Source organism: Mauremys reevesii, linkage group 2 (assembly GCF_016161935.1).
Source record: "Mauremys reevesii isolate NIE-2019 linkage group 2, ASM1616193v1, whole genome shotgun sequence".
NCBI classification, from domain to species: domain Eukaryota; kingdom Metazoa; phylum Chordata; order Testudines; family Geoemydidae; genus Mauremys; species Mauremys reevesii.
In genome coordinates this window covers 55347451-55363214 of record NC_052624.1, presented here as the reverse complement: position 1 = coordinate 55363214, position 15764 = coordinate 55347451, and the positions used below count along the sequence as shown (strand labels likewise).

At 41.5% G+C, this 15764-nt stretch overlaps 1 protein-coding gene across 1 annotated transcript; it reads left to right on the top strand.

Moving 5' to 3' along the window:
• The first annotated feature begins 12099 nt into the window (after positions 1–12099).
• On the top strand, positions 12100–15764 carry SOSTDC1 (sclerostin domain containing 1). Its single transcript, XM_039524463.1, has 2 exons — positions 12100–12433; positions 14848–15764. The coding sequence occupies exons 1-2, from the start codon at positions 12229–12231 to the stop codon at positions 15261–15263; spliced, it is 621 nt and encodes a 206-aa protein (XP_039380397.1). The 5' UTR covers positions 12100–12228; the 3' UTR covers positions 15264–15764.

The window sequence follows — 15764 nt, the reverse complement described above, 5'->3', positions numbered from 1 at the left end:
AAAAAAAGTTAGATTGAAAATGTCATAACTGAAACGCTTGTCTCAATACATAAAAATGCAGTTTCTATTGGATATGGCATTCTTAATTTCCTATCCTAAACTCATTTATTATGCACTCTTACACAGCTGCCAAATTCCATCCCAGAGTTGGCAGCACTTCAGTGATGGGTGAAACAGTTCCTGAATATACTACATCCTGCCATATTTATGCTAATATAACTTCAATTGAAGTCAGTGGAAGATCTTTGCTCTGAAGAACTAGAAAATCAAGTTGTGTGTAGTAGAGCCAGATCAGATTTTTTTATCCATTACTTTTTTTGCCAAAAAAATACAGATTCAAGTTAACCAAAACAGCTCAGAAAATCATGTCAATTTTGCTGAATCGTTTCCCTTGAAATGAAAAAAAGAAAATCTCAGAACACCAAAATGAATTCAAACAAAACATTTGGATTTTTTGGGCTAGATTCAGGCACCATTCACAAAAAAAGGAGAACAAGGTGGTGTCATGTGCTTTAGATTTTTCAGTATGCTTGATACACACACATAAATGTACAGTATAATATTTTCCTGTACATGACAATTTTGTAGACTACAGAAATAAGCACCTATTACATCCTCTGCTTTCTTTCCACAATAATAAAAAACCCACCACTGTTACATACATAAAGTAGACGTTATTACTATGATAAAATTTCTTATGCACAATTATTTTTTGATTATATATATATTGTTACATTATTTATATGGTTATTGTTTTATATTCATACAGAAAAATGCTAGATCTCATCAGTAGTAGTTAACAATTTAAGATCCAATCCTGCAAAACATTGTATTTGGGCAGACTACTTAGCCTGGGGAGACCCACCAACTTCAATGGTCATGTGGGAGGCAGACTGTGTGCCCTGGATGGAACCCCACAGATGTATACAGGCTCTGCCCAGGAGCAACAGATCATCATCATGCAACACATTTCAGGATTGAGACCTACATCCGTATACATCTGGAGGGGATGGCTTAATGGTCTAAGCATCAGTTTTAGGATACCAGACTCCCTTAACCAAAGCTTCAAATCTTAATAGAGACTATTCAGAACTTCAACCTGCCAATGTACTAATTGAACCCATAAGTTTATCATGAAATTGTGCATGGTGTCTTTCTGAGGGATACCTTAAAACCAAGATCACGTCCGCTCCACCCAGATATCAAAGACCCATGGTACTGTCTGTGAGGCTAAGGGTTTACTCCTGGGTCCTTGGCCAAAACTTCACCTACCCGTAACGATGCCTGTTGTGCTCCATGCCCAGGGCCGATGCAACCATTTAGGCGACCTAGGCGGTCGCCTAGGGCACTAGGATTGGGGGGGGCGCCATTTTCTTTTGCAGCGACCGCGGTGGCCGGATCTTCGGCCTCCCTGGTCGCTGCCGGCGTTTAGGCAGAGGGAACTGGGGCAGGGGAGCGCGGGGAGGGCAGCCTGTAGCAAGTAAGGGGGGAGGCGGCATGCAGGAGAACTCCCCGCCCCAGCTCACCCCTGCCCCACCTCCTCCCCGAGCACGCCGTGGCTGCTTCACTTCTCCCGCCTCCCAGACTTGCAGTGCCAATCAGCCGCAAGGGGGGCACCTCAGGGCGGAGGGGGGAGCTGCCGCGGGGGGGCGCCTCAGGGCAGGGGTGCGGGGTGGGCGCAAGGTGGAAGTTTCGCCTAGGGCGCGAAACATCCTTGCACCGGCCCTGTCCATGCCCTGTTACTGCTCTTCACACAAATGCATGTAGTTTGCAATGCCGGTTGGGATCTTTCAGGATGTAAATGTAAAATGTTATATTATTACAGCTGCCTCCATGAGAAAGGATGTGTTTAGCAGAATGTTTGGAAAGACAGTTTAGAGAAATTTACTGAGTTTAATTTGGTTTCCAAACTGAAGTCACTGGAGACTCAAACTATTAATCTTAAATCATAACTGCCAAATTTAGAAGATAGGAAGATCCCCACCCCCATTTAAAAGGGCATGACTGGCCACAGTCATATTTCAGAGTTGAAAGTGACCTACATTACTAGATTTTCCCCAAAGTCCAACCCACACACCTTGGGCCAGAGAACAATAATTGTCTCCCTACCAGGCTCAGGCCTGCCAACCCCAAGCATTTAAAAGTTCTGAGTCAAGCCCAAAACATCATGATAATGATTTAAGAATGCTGAGATTAAAAAAATTAATAAATGCAGGATTCCTTTTATCTGTCATCTGGTGTTGGAACGCTAGCCAATTACATCTTAGGGGACAGAGCCTGCCCTTTCACAGCACGGGTGCTGTCATGTGGAAGAGGGGGGCCACCCAATACAAATATTGTGCTTGCCTGAAAACTGAAAGGCTAGATTTTGGGAGCAAACTCAAGTTTTCTTGCTCCTCAAGATGCTGAAGGTAACACGGTACATAAAGAAGGTGTTTCAGCTAGGAACCAGAGTGGTTTTGGTAAGCCGCAACACTTGTTGTCATAAGGGGCCTTTAATAAACTGTGAGGGGTAGCCACCCAGACAGAAACACAAAGGACAGTCTTGAGTCTCCTGGGCAGGGGCGGCTCTAGGAATTGCGCCGCCCCAAGCAGGCGGTCGCCGGTCCCGCGGCTCCGGTGGACCTCCTGCAGACATGCCTGTGGAGGGTCCGCTGGTCCCATGGCTCCGGTGGACCTCCCGCAGGCACGCCTGCGGATGCTTCACCAAAGCCGCAGGACCAACGGACCCTCCACAGGCGTGCCTGTGGGATGTCCACTGGAGCCGCCTGCCGCCCTCCCGCGGCACGCTGCCCCAAGCGCGCGCTTGGCGCGCTGGGGTCTGGAGCCGGCCCTGCTCCTGGGAATGTCCTGCTTCCTTTAATCCTTGCTTGTAGGACAGTTAATGAGTCCTGAGTTAGTTTCAGGTATTGCAGCATCTTGAGGTAACATGACAAGGTGATGTTGAGTCTTCAGCATGCAATATTACAAATAGGAATGGGATGGGATGGAGGTCATTCCCAAGACTAAATTTCAGGGGAGGCCCCAAATTCCTTAGACTGGCACTGCAGCAAAGACAGCAACAACTGCTTGACGCATCAGCACTGAGATGTAGTGACTTCATAGTGTCCCATAGAATGCTCTCTTGTCTTCTTACACATAGGAATATAGTCTCAGAAACAAATGTTCATAGGAAAGAGTATTTGCTGGAAGGGATATAGGCTACTAGATAATGAAGGAATGAGTTGGACCATAGGACACTAACCTTCTGTTAAGCGTAATGAGAGAAAACCAATTCAGATAATTGGAATGAGGGTTTAGGAGGGACTACTACCACCACATAAAAGGCATCACTGTGCTGACATGAGTAGCAAAAAACAAAGTTATGCAGAAACCCCCAAAAATGTCAAATATTTTAAACAGTTGGATTAATCAGATACTTTATGAGCATAATACTAATAAATGTGTCAAGATCTTTTTTACAGGGAAATCTGAATCCAATAATGCTAATTAAATAAAAGTCAGTAAAAAGATGACATTGGATATCAGGTTATAATATATTCTTGCTGCAACTGGTAAAAGATTATTTTCCCTTGTCAGTGGTAATATGCTTTTATTTATGTTTAAGCCTTTTAGATCTCATATGCCATCTACTGGACAGAGGTTTTAAGTCAGTTTAACATGCACACTATGAACAAGAGAGACTATGGGAATATTGCTATTTAAGGCATACGCTTTGCTTTTGTTTTACATCACTGAGAGCCTGATCCAGAGACTCAATAGGCTTTCAATAGGGTTTGGATCAAATCCTTAGACACCAAGGCGGTGACTGTCTTAGAAAAAACACAGATAGATAGATCTTCCTTCTGTCCCATTGTGACATATTGTATCTACCTTAAATATTTCATCACTGAATACCAAACTTCTAAGGAACATTTTAAAAAATGTGGATTTCCCAGCATGCAGGAAAAAAAACTACGTTCTCACTTTCACACACCTCTTCTGTTCTGTGTATAATATTTAAATGACATGTTCATTCATTGCAGTTTACACTTGTTGACAAGATGATGAACAATAATGAAATAATTACTGTCCTTGCATCAGTTAAGAACGAAAAAGGTAATTAAATGCTCAAGTAAATTAATTCCTGTAGCTCATTGTAATATTTTATTACATTATAATGGTACTGGGTAATGACATGAATTACATGCTGGTCTGCTAAAAACAAAAAGTTTTACTTCATGTGGATACTGGGGAGGACATCTCTATTTGATGCTGTCCATATTATATTCAGAAGGAGCAAAAGAGGTGTGTCTCCTGCACAATTTCTAATATATAACCCATGTAAATACTGTACAGTGCATGTAAAAAGCAGATACAAGTCTGTGTCAGATACCAGGATGTGGGCAGTCATGCCTGGTGGTTGGAGCAGAAGTCCAGGAATAGGTGCCCAAGGTCAGAGCTGGAGTAAGAGGCCAGATGGCAGAGCCAAGGGTCAGAGCCAGGATACCTGGAATGAGGCCAGGCAGGAGCTGGGCTCACAGGTGCTGTCTTCTAATTTTCCCTGGGGGGTGCTCAACTCCCTCTCAGCCCCCACCCCCACTCCACCCCTTCCGCCAAGGACCCACCTCTTCCTGTGCCCACTCCTCCCCCACCTGCCTCTTCCCCGCCTCTTTCCGCCCCCTCCCTCCAGCATGCCCCATCCCCGCTCTTCCCCCTCCCTCCCAGCTGTTCCAAGGCATGCAGGAGGCACTGGGAGGGAAGAAGGGAGTTGGTCGGCGGGGGCTGGCAGTGGGTGGGAGTGGGGGGGAAAGAGGAGAGCTTGGCTGCCAGTGGGTGCTAAGTAGCTGCTAATTTTTCTCTGTGAGTGGAGTGCTCCAGGGCTGGAGCACCCATGGAATCAGCACCTATAGCTGGGTTTGGAACAAGGCAGTAACAGGAGCTATTGCAGCCATGGGCAAATGCTTTTAAGCAGCTGCTGCACTGCTGTTACGGATAATGCTGTTGACAACCAATCAGTCAGTGTAGCCAATCAGGCAGTCCAGTGGCTGTAACTGGTAAATACAGGCCAGTGGCACTCATTAGGTTATCCAGAGACAGGCTCTGCTGCAGATCCTGATTCCACACAGTATGGATGTATAGTACTCATTCTTTTATCAGACAAACCACCATCAAGTTCAATGGGACTTGTCCTGATATTGGATAACAGATGTAGTAGAAACTAAGTAAGGACCTTCAAGTCTATTCATATTAGTTTGCATTTTATTAATTGAACTCTTAATATAATATCTCATTAATTGTGTCTCAGTACACTACTTTGTGTTTATAATTGTTTAAGTGGTTGTGTGGAGTGCTTTTAAAGAAATACACACTTTTCAAAAAATCAGTGAAGAAAATCTGGCAAAGTTGTAGAGTGTTCTAAGCAAACATTTGCCAAACCTGTTCTGTGATCCAGCAATATAGTCATAAATTAAAAACAAGGCTAATAAGGAATCTGTAATGAAAGCTCTCTCTCCTTCTACCACCTCCCACCCTTTATCCCTACAGGGAAACCACTTTACCGCATCAGAACCCAAAACACCTTCTACCTTGAGTTTCCAACTTAATTATAATATATTCAGGATTCAGCTACTGCATGTGTGTCCTTTGTTAAAGAAAAGAAAATGTCCGCACAAAGAATGCAGGACCTTAAGGGCCAAATTCTTCAATTGGATACATAGGCACAAATTCCCACTGAGGGAAAGTATCTAAGGGCAGAGTCCACAAATTAGAATTTTAATAATTGTAATGTAATTGAAAATTACAGAGTTCCAGAGCAAGATACTTGCTATCCTTTGCCTCAGAACGCACTTTTATTCAGATAAAATAATCTCTTCTTTTTAGAAGTGGAAATATCAGGCCTTTCTCTGGAGACCCACAGAGACAAATTCGGTGTCTGGGTTTCAGGAAAGGATATGTTTTTAATTCTCTGAAGTCAAATCTGGGGGTAACACAATCTTCCAGTAGCAATCTATAGCTTGTTAAACTGGGGTTCTAGTCTGGAAAAGAGCATAAAAATGGTATTGTGAGGTTCCATATTTATTTATTTATTTATTTATTACAGTAATTGCTTACTTGACAAAAAGAAAAGTGAAAAAAAGCTTTATATTATCCTAATTACCAGCATGGCAAACACAGCCTTGGATCTGAGTTTCTAGTGGTGTTCTTTCTGGCTCATGCATCATCACCAGTAGTAAAGATTGGGCAATCAGAAATTTGTTAACAATTTGGCTGATGATGTGTGAGCCAGAATAGAATCATTACAAAAGCTAGTACAAAATTAATGTAGTTATATTTAATTAAAATGCACCCATCCAAAACTCTAACTGCATGTACACAATATTAACAAAGAAATACGTACACATTGGTTCATTATCAAAAAATTAAAAGCCTTCATCAAACTCAACATTCTTTTCTCTACACCCTCCTGTAACTGGAGCAGTGTCCAAAACCAAAAAGACCCTTCAAAACTCCCTAAACTCAGAATCGACATTACTGAATCTATGAATGTTCTAGTCCGTTTAACTCGCCCTTCTAGAAAGAGACTGGGAGAAAAACATATGACTTGAAGCATGACCTGTGATGTAGATTGGGGGAGTGCATTCCACAGTTGAGGACTTTTCACTAAGAAAGCCATGATGCTTCCATTTAAACCAAGGGACTGGTAGCTTGGAAACCTAAATTGATCACACTGTAATAAGATCTCTTACTATTTCTTCTGTTTTTTTCTAATTCATACAGAAAGTAATAGTTGATTGTAAAATACATTTTGAATGATGAGGATGTATAAAGAACATGATTGACTGAAAACAAGAACATTTCAGCTCCCTCAGTTATGACCCTAAAAGTCCATTGCAACAGCTGAAGAAAAGGTTGCAGTCATAGTTAATACAAGGAACGCTTCATTGTACAGTAAATGTTCCCAGGATTTCTAAATAAATAATTTGACTTTCCAGTCAACATTTAATGTCTTTTTCAATAAAAGTCATAAACTGATTCTTTAGTAACAATATGAGCCTACAGTGAAAACCCACCCTAATTTATTCTGTCTACATTATGTTTGAAAGAAAGTAGAATGAAATAAAAATACATATGCAAAAATGGAAGGAAACATAAATCAGAACTGATTATTCATTCTCAGTAATGAAAACATATGCTCCTGTTTCCTATTAAATCCTCAAAATGTTTGAATAGATTAAAAGTTCCCGGAAAATGAAAATGCCATTTTATTTAGAAATGACTCTTCAGTCTGAGTTTTGTTTTGCATCTCTGTTTTCCTTATAAGCTTTCAAACCATGCACCCTTATTGCACAACAACTCTTTTAAGTTCTCAACAGTTTCACATTTATTACAATTTTATGTTGCTTTTGGACTTGTTCTCTTATCATGCTCCAAATCACGTTTTATGCTGCTTTGAAGTATGTTACTAATATACTTATTGCTTAACAGAAAATAGCCTGGTGTTCGCTGCTGTTTCAAGGCATAAAGCAATAAATGTCAACATGGAGTTTTTTTTGCAGTCACTTGTCTGAACTTCTATTTCTCCTCAAAATGCCTGCATTTTGAAACAAGTTAAAGGTGTAATATACTAATTGTCTACATGACTTGAATTATTAAAAAAATGTATTTGTTCCCTGCTGCTTTCATTTCAACTCACGCCTCTAATTATAAACATTGCTTTTCCTGTCAGTACTGTAATTAGGTGGGCTCTTTTCTACTGTGAACCTCTTTTTAAATGCTTTCCAAGGTTTACTAAACATTGGGAATTACTCATTACTTTTTGAATGTACATTTAATGTGGAGGTTGCAACGCTACTGCTTTGGTCTACTCATTTGTACTTGTCTATGCATATCCTCCCTTTCTCTGTGGATGTTCTGTGCCACTAGACGGGCTTGTGCTCTACACAAAATTTTGCACGTTAGACATCATCATAACATGTGGGACAAAAGGGGAACAGGATCCTGACAGACAATAAATGACCATAAAATCATATAGTATCAAGGGAATTCTCTTTTATGAGGTTTACAGAATGTACACATTGAATTATTCTGCACACAATGAGAAGAAAGTGTGTATATTTTTCTATTCCAGAAGTTGCAGGAATCAAGATTTAATGTGTGAATAACTGTGACCACCCTTCTTTGCAAGAACATGTACATATGATGAATGATATGATCAGTAAATTGTGAGATCATTCAGAAGTGTGACTATTCAGATGCAAAAAGTAGTCAGGCAGCAAAAAGCATGTATCTGTAGGCCCCAACACTACCTTTATTTAATTATTTTGAGATGTATGTAATTTATTTATCATACAATCTATGGGCACATGTACAAACATTTAAAACAAACCACCTAGTAGATTCACACCTTGCCCCAAGGTAAAGCTTTGTACTTTCTCCACAATTACCCCTTTCAAGGAAAAGTCTGAGCAAACAGATGGGCCTTATACCATGCCCTGATGTCAATAGATTCAGGATCTGATGAACCAATGGTGGAAGTGGATTCCAGAGGCAATGCTGGTCACTCTAAACAGCCGAGCTCAAATTCCCAAACATTCAACCCTAAGTGTGTGCTCCGGCTGATCTCAACTGTCAAATGGCACATAAAGAGTAGGGGATTTATCACTCAGGACTCAAAACGGATCGGGCTTTATAGATCAATAGGAATAGCTTGAATCCTACCTGGAGGCAAATAGGAAGCCAGTACAGGCTTCTGTAATATACCTAAGGCCAACACTGCTAATTAAGCAGGGAGCAATGTTTTATAGAAGCCATAGCTGCTGATCTGGAGAAGGGTAGCCAGAGTAGAGCACATTGCAGTAGTCCAGTCTGGAGGTCACAAAAGAATGGATACATTTATCTACATCCACATGAGAAAGGAATGATCAGAATCATCTGATCAAAAATGGCAAAAGATATTTAATTCTGGGAATCTATGAAGAGTTGGGCATCAAGAAACACCTCCAAACTGTGAACTTCATGACACTGACCCTTATACATATACCCCATCTCATCCAAGCACTAAAAATGCAAAGAGAGTGCATCATCTGGAAGTGATGAAAGACAATTATCCACATACTTACAACACTGTGGTTCAAATGATCTCACCATCTCCTGAAAACCCTCAAATCCATGTCACACAGCAGGGCTGAATGAATCAAATCCTGTGGAACATCACAGGAGAGAGCTCTTGGGACAGATTTTCATGAAATATTTTGAACATATGGAAAATCAAGGTGTAAAGATGGGCTTAAAATAATAAAAACAGAACAAACTATCTACAATCAGCTGGCACATGGGGGAGATGGGATCTTTCCCATCACCACCAATTTCAAGAGTGAGCTGAACTAGTACTCCATGTTTTCAGGAGGCCTGTCTTAGGTCTGTCTTCACTAAGCCCAGCAGAAAGTCCTAGGCAGTTCTAGGAGGTTTCATGTATCCCCATCTTGCAAGGTGCTGAGCGGGCACCCTCAACTTCTATTGAAGTCAGCAGGAGTTGAGAGTTTCTTAGCACTTTACAGGATTGGCCCCATAGTCCCTAGAAAGAAAATTCCCAGCATTCCTCTTACAAAAAGGGGCCATTATCAGAGAAAACAGTTCCCTACCCAACCCAACTTCCTTCTAAAAAGAGGTACCCTGTCCTCCATACCAGGGATAACTGCACAATAGACACAGTACTTTTTAAAATTTGTATAATGATGTTCGGGCCATACCAGTCCAGAAAATATATTATGGGAAAAGCATGTGAGGCTCTGTATAATCTTCAGTTGGGGAGAAAAATTAAGATAAAATTTATAAAACACAAAAAAGCATATATTTGGTTTGCCACAAATACAGAAAAATCCTTTACTAATATTACTAATTTCATAATGTACATACTTTCTTGAATACCTTAAAGCAGTGGCTGTCAAACTTTTGTACTGGTGACCCCTTTCACATAGCAAGTCTCTGAGTGTGACCCCTCCTTATAAATTAAAAACATTTTTATATATTTAACACCATTATAAATGCTGGAGGAAAAGCAGGGTTTGGGATGGAGGCTGACAGCTCGTGACTCCCCATGTAATAACCTCACGACCCCCTGAGGGGTCCCGACCCCCAGTTTGAGAACCCCTGCCTTAAAGGAACCTTTACTTTATAACTGGTTTTTAGAAAGGAAGATGATTTAATGATGTCTGTATTTTTGTGGATGAATTTAATGTTCATTACAACAAGAAACTGATAGCCTTGATTGGGGTTAGTCATAATAGAGTCAAGTACTAACCACGCTTCTCCAAACATAGGTCTGCTAGTAGATCTTCCAACATTCCTATTATTCCAGGTTTGGGTGGGTCTCGTCATAATACAAGCAGATATTAATCAAGCTTCCTTGCACACAGCTCTGCCAATACACCTCACTTCTGGCTTGCAACACTCCAGTTATTCCTCTGTCTCTCAGGCATAGGCTGTCAGGTGAGTGGTGATTTTGGACCTGCTCCTGTTATTGAAGTCAATGGTAAAGTCCCCATTGATTTCAGTGGTGCAGGATCAAGGTCTGGGAGATGTAGAAAAATGTCCATTGGGAATGAGGATGAGATGAACTCGTTTCTTTGTGAGTTACTTTGGTTTTAACCCAGGTCTTTAAAGGGGTCTCCATGCTCAGTTGCCCACAAGCGCCGCCCCTGCAGCTCCCATTGGTTGCAGTTTCCAGCCAATGGAAGCTGCGGAGTTGGTGCTAGGGGTGGGGGCAGCACGTGGAGACGCACACACACCCCAGGGGGGAGGGAGGCAGTGGATCTCCATGCGCTGCCCAGGGCAGAGGCAGTGCGCAGAGCCAGCCCCCCCGCCCCCGCCAGGGGGCACGCAGAGACTTGCTGGGAACCGGCTGCTTCCCGGAGCAGCATGGGGCCACGGGCCACAGCATGCAGACAGCCTGCTTGCCTGAGCCCTGCTGCACCACCAGCTGGGACTCCGGGGCAAATTATCAGATGAGATTTGTCCTGCTTTTTGGGGTGATTCATGGTAAATCCGCTCCTGAGTGTGAGTTAAGAATCTGACCACTAATGTGTTACCATTTGTGTGATCTGACTTCCTGTGGGGCTGTTGTGTTATTTCCCTCTAGAAAAAGTTTGCTAGTAAAATATTCTAGGTTTTAAATATCAGTAACTCTAGTTTTATTTATAACGAATGCCAAATTCACCACTGATGTAAACAGGAATTGGTTTCATTGGAATTATCCAGTTTATACAGGCAGTTGAGTTTGGGCCATAGCTTTATGTTCAGGATTTTATGAAATATTGAGTAAGTATAAGATACAAGCAAAATGTATGTGTCGAAATAATGATTATTCTTTCCTCTGTGTAATAATGTATTATTATATGAAAAATATATTTACATTTAAAAAAATGTTTTACTCTTCTAGACAGTCTACTGAACAAAATGAGGTGAGTCTGGTGAATGAGTATAATGCAGGTCTATGACTATAGATGGTTGTACTGAGAAGCCTGGAGGAACTTCTTATTACCGGTAGTGACACAGAACTATATACTTGTAACTCTCTGCACACAGAGAAGCCAATACTCCCCTAACACAAGTAGTTTATCTAGCAATGGTCCATGTTGATAAAAGCTGCATTATTTAAATCTATCTGGAGAGAACTTTTCAAAAAATATACTGTGGAAAATGTAAAGACTTATTCTTAATAAGCTAAAATGTGTGTAACTTGTATATTTTGTGTAATATTTTTATTCTTTACATAGCTGGCCCATTCTCCCAAAGGCACATTGTGGGAGAGGGAATAGCAACTTTGAGGAAAAAGACAGCAGACACCCAGTTACACTTTGTTTCAATCGCATCACACAAAAATCCCAGATATGCAGAGGACTTGGAATGGCAGAACAGAGCCTGCAGTCTCTACCTCAGTCTGCCTGCTGCCATACAGTTTCCTGACACCCTCAAAGCCCCAACTAGGAATCCTGCAATTAGTGTAAGCAGACTCCTCCTTTACTGCAGTCTTCTTTTCGATTGGTAAAATGTCTCTGAGGGCTCGGGTAGGGATCCCACCCCTTCTCTATGTTTTCATTCCGAATCAATCCACAATTTTACACCTGCCTGAGTGCCAAGCCTCTGCGGATATATAAGGGAAACCTTCAAGAGGCATTTCAGAGTTACAGGGAAGAAGCTGAAGAAAAGGAATTCACCCAGCGCGGTCAGACAGAAACCGAACCAACCATGATTCTCCCTGCCATTCACTTCTCCGGCTTTCTCCTAGCCTGCGTCTTCATGAAAAGCTGTTTGGCTTTCAAGAATGATGCCACAGAGATCCTTTATACACATGTGGTCAAACCTGTTCCAGCGAGCCCCAGCAGCAACAGCACGCTGAACCAAGCCAGAAACGGAGGCAGGCATTACGGCAGCACTGGATTAGATCGTAACAGTAAGTGTTTCACTTGTAGCGTTTCCCATCCCTTGCTTCACCTATTGTAGGGTGGGGTTATGCCTAACCAATGTAGCCCTGCTTTTCTTTTCGAACCCATGTCCAGTTTTCAGGAAGCACCGCGCATTTGTCAATGAGCACGTTTTCCTAGGGGTAATTGAACAAAAACCCGCTGGATTTGTTACTACCCAGAGCTACACACGCAGCATGGCATTCTGGCTTTGCCTGAACACGCTTTATCCCTGCAGGTTCCATCACTCTGGCGATACGTCAAGGAAAATAAAATCTAAACTTAAATCTAGGGATTCAAGGAACATATGTTCTGTTAGTTCTTTACTCCCTCCGGACACACAGCGACCAACTTCACTCTCAACTTGTCTGGGGCATCACGTGATTAACTGTATCTCAGATGCAGTCATTTAAACTGGGAACTCAGTTTTTGATGCTGCTGCAGTAGAAAAGAGGAGGAAGGTAAAGAAAATGGGGGAAATGACATTTTAAATGTGCTCACGTTCTTAGCTCACTCACTCTGGCTTTCAGTGTAGTAGCCCTCTCTGGGCTACTTCAGAAATGTAACTCTTCCAGACAAAAAGCTTTTGATTTTGTTCCAGATTTTTGTTTTTCACTTCCTGGTTTAGCACTTACCTGCTTAACGCCTCTAGCAAAAGTAAACAAACAAGTTCACAACCTACCTGTGATCTCTGCTCCAACTTACTTTTTTTTTAATGTTATGGGATTTTTTTCATCCCTGGTGAAGTATATGTATAAAGGGTCCGATAGATACTCTGCGGATGTGGAAACCTTTTTCTGGCTTGATCCGTTCCCTCCCATCCCCACTTCATTAAGCTAAAATGAAAAACCGACCCACATTCATTCAGTAAGAACAGCATCATTGCTGGAAAGCAAAGGCAAAAACTGATGGCAATATCCTTCAGCAAAGCCAAGACGTGTCAGTTTTTATGAATATGGGTGGTTTAACTGCACGGGAAATGTATCCTCATTATGAGATTACTGGAGCAGCCCAGTAGGTATTCATTGTCAATGAACTGTCACTACGGAAAAGCTGAACCTGTATATACATAAAAACAGAAGGCAAGACAAATCAAAGCTGTGATCAGCTGCTTCCAGGTACATTCCTGAGCGCAGCTGCAGGGAAGAAGGCAAGCTTGAATCATTCAGGCGAGTCAAGCAGTCCAGAAACCAGTCCTTTTGTAAATCATCTATCCAGAACAGTCTTCAAATTCCTAATCCCCCTGGACTGTGCACCTTGCAAGCAGTGGGGAAAGGGACAAGGAGAGATTGTTGTCTTAACTCACTGTCTCTGATGATTCAAAAACCAAACCAAAACAGAAGTATCTTGTAACTAATGGGGTGAGGTACCTTCACACCCTTTTATTTGTACTCTAAGGTATCATTCTAGTGATTATTACTTCTATTTTTAAAAGCATCAATTGTGAGCCCACCCTCTTGTATAATATGTGTACAATCTCCACTGTACATTTCCTTGAGAAAGAGGAAGGGAAGAGCCAGTGAAGGGTTGCATATTATATTACCTTCATGTCTAAGTGTAATTACTGAACTAAACAGTTGTGTTTATTGCAGTGAGCAGAGCTGCACATAATAGCAGGTACAAACATGCCTATATTTGCAGCTCTGCACCTTTATACCATGTTAGCTTACCTAGACAACTAAACAGTTGCCTCAGGATTTGCAGCATTACCTCTGTTAGGTATAAGAAGTACTGTATAAGGAATACTGCACAGACTCATATGTTATCCTTAAGGCAAAATGACCAGTGTACATGGTTAAAAATTTGAACATCATGTGCAAAACATATTTTTCAAACACTTACAACTTTTATTATTTATAAAAGTTTTTCTTCAGAACACTAGCCTTCACTGGATACTAAATCCATAACAAATATAAAGATTTAAATAAAACAATTCTTTATTCAAATGCATTAGAATATTTTCTAAAATCCCAAACCCACTATTTTTCACACTAATGGTCAAACAGAGTTTTACCAAACATCCCAGAGCAAATTCCTTCTAAGAACAAGCAAGAGACATTTCAGCCCCAGGGCATTTTTTTCCTCCATGCACCTGACCAAGGAGGTTTAGAATGAAATTGCCTCCTCTACTGTGACTATATAGCTCCTGCAGTGCTATGACATAAATATCATTATTTGTATTGTGATAGCACCTAGAGGCCCCCATCATGGATCAAGGCCCTGTTGTGTTAGGCACTTTATACATATATAATTAAAGGTCATCCCCAAAAGCTTATAGTCTAAGCCTCTGTCATCAATTACTATGCATGCTGTGATCATTTGAAAATGAGTTGGAGTCTGAAGGTTGGCATGGGAAATCTTTTCTTTATGAGTCTCAATGTTCATTGTTCTGTGCGTTCTGCAGATCGCGTTCAAGTTGGCTGCCGGGAACTGAGATCCACCAAGTACATTTCAGATGGGCAGTGTACCAGCATAAATCCTTTGAAAGAGCTTGTGTGTGCTGGTGAGTGCCTCCCTTTGCCAGTGCTTCCCAACTGGATTGGGGGAGGTTATGGAACCAAGTACTGGAGCAGAAGGAGCTCCCAAGAGTGGAGATGTGTCAATGACAAAACTCGCACACAGAGGATCCAGCTCCAGTGTCAAGATGGAAGTACAAGAACCTACAAAATAACCGTGGTCACAGCCTGCAAATGCAAGAGGTACACCAGACAGCACAACGAGTCCAGCCACAATTTTGAGGGAACCTCTCAGGCAAAGACCACCCAGCATCACAAAGAGAGAAAAAGAGCCAGTAAATCCAGCAAGCACAGCTCAAGTTAGAAGTCAGGCAACCCTTCCCCCAAAACTGAACTCATCTGTAACCATCTTCTTTACAGATCTGACTGCTTAAAAGACAAGTCTGCCATTTCTGTGTTCTCACTTGACAGTGCATTGCTTTGACCAAGCTCAAAACGGCATTCTGTGCATATGGACCTTTTTGGTGATTTTCCAAATGCTCCAGATGGGCAGTACCACAAGCCTTCCAACCTCACACAATGAAGTCTTACATTTTTTTGAGGTGTGGAGGCAAAGAATTGTTCCCATGAACATTCACTGAAATTTTATTTTTTAGAAAGGTGCTTTGTTGTGAGTTTTCACAGGAACAGTTGATTAGCAAATGTCTCTTGCCTTCCGAATAATATTTTATGAACTTTTGACACATCTGCTTAAAAGCAGCAACCAGTAACTGTTGTCAGTTTCATTCTAACAAAACAATATCTTGCATGCTGATCTTTTTCTTCTGTCTACCAAAAACTAAAATATGCATGGCAGCAATTGAAA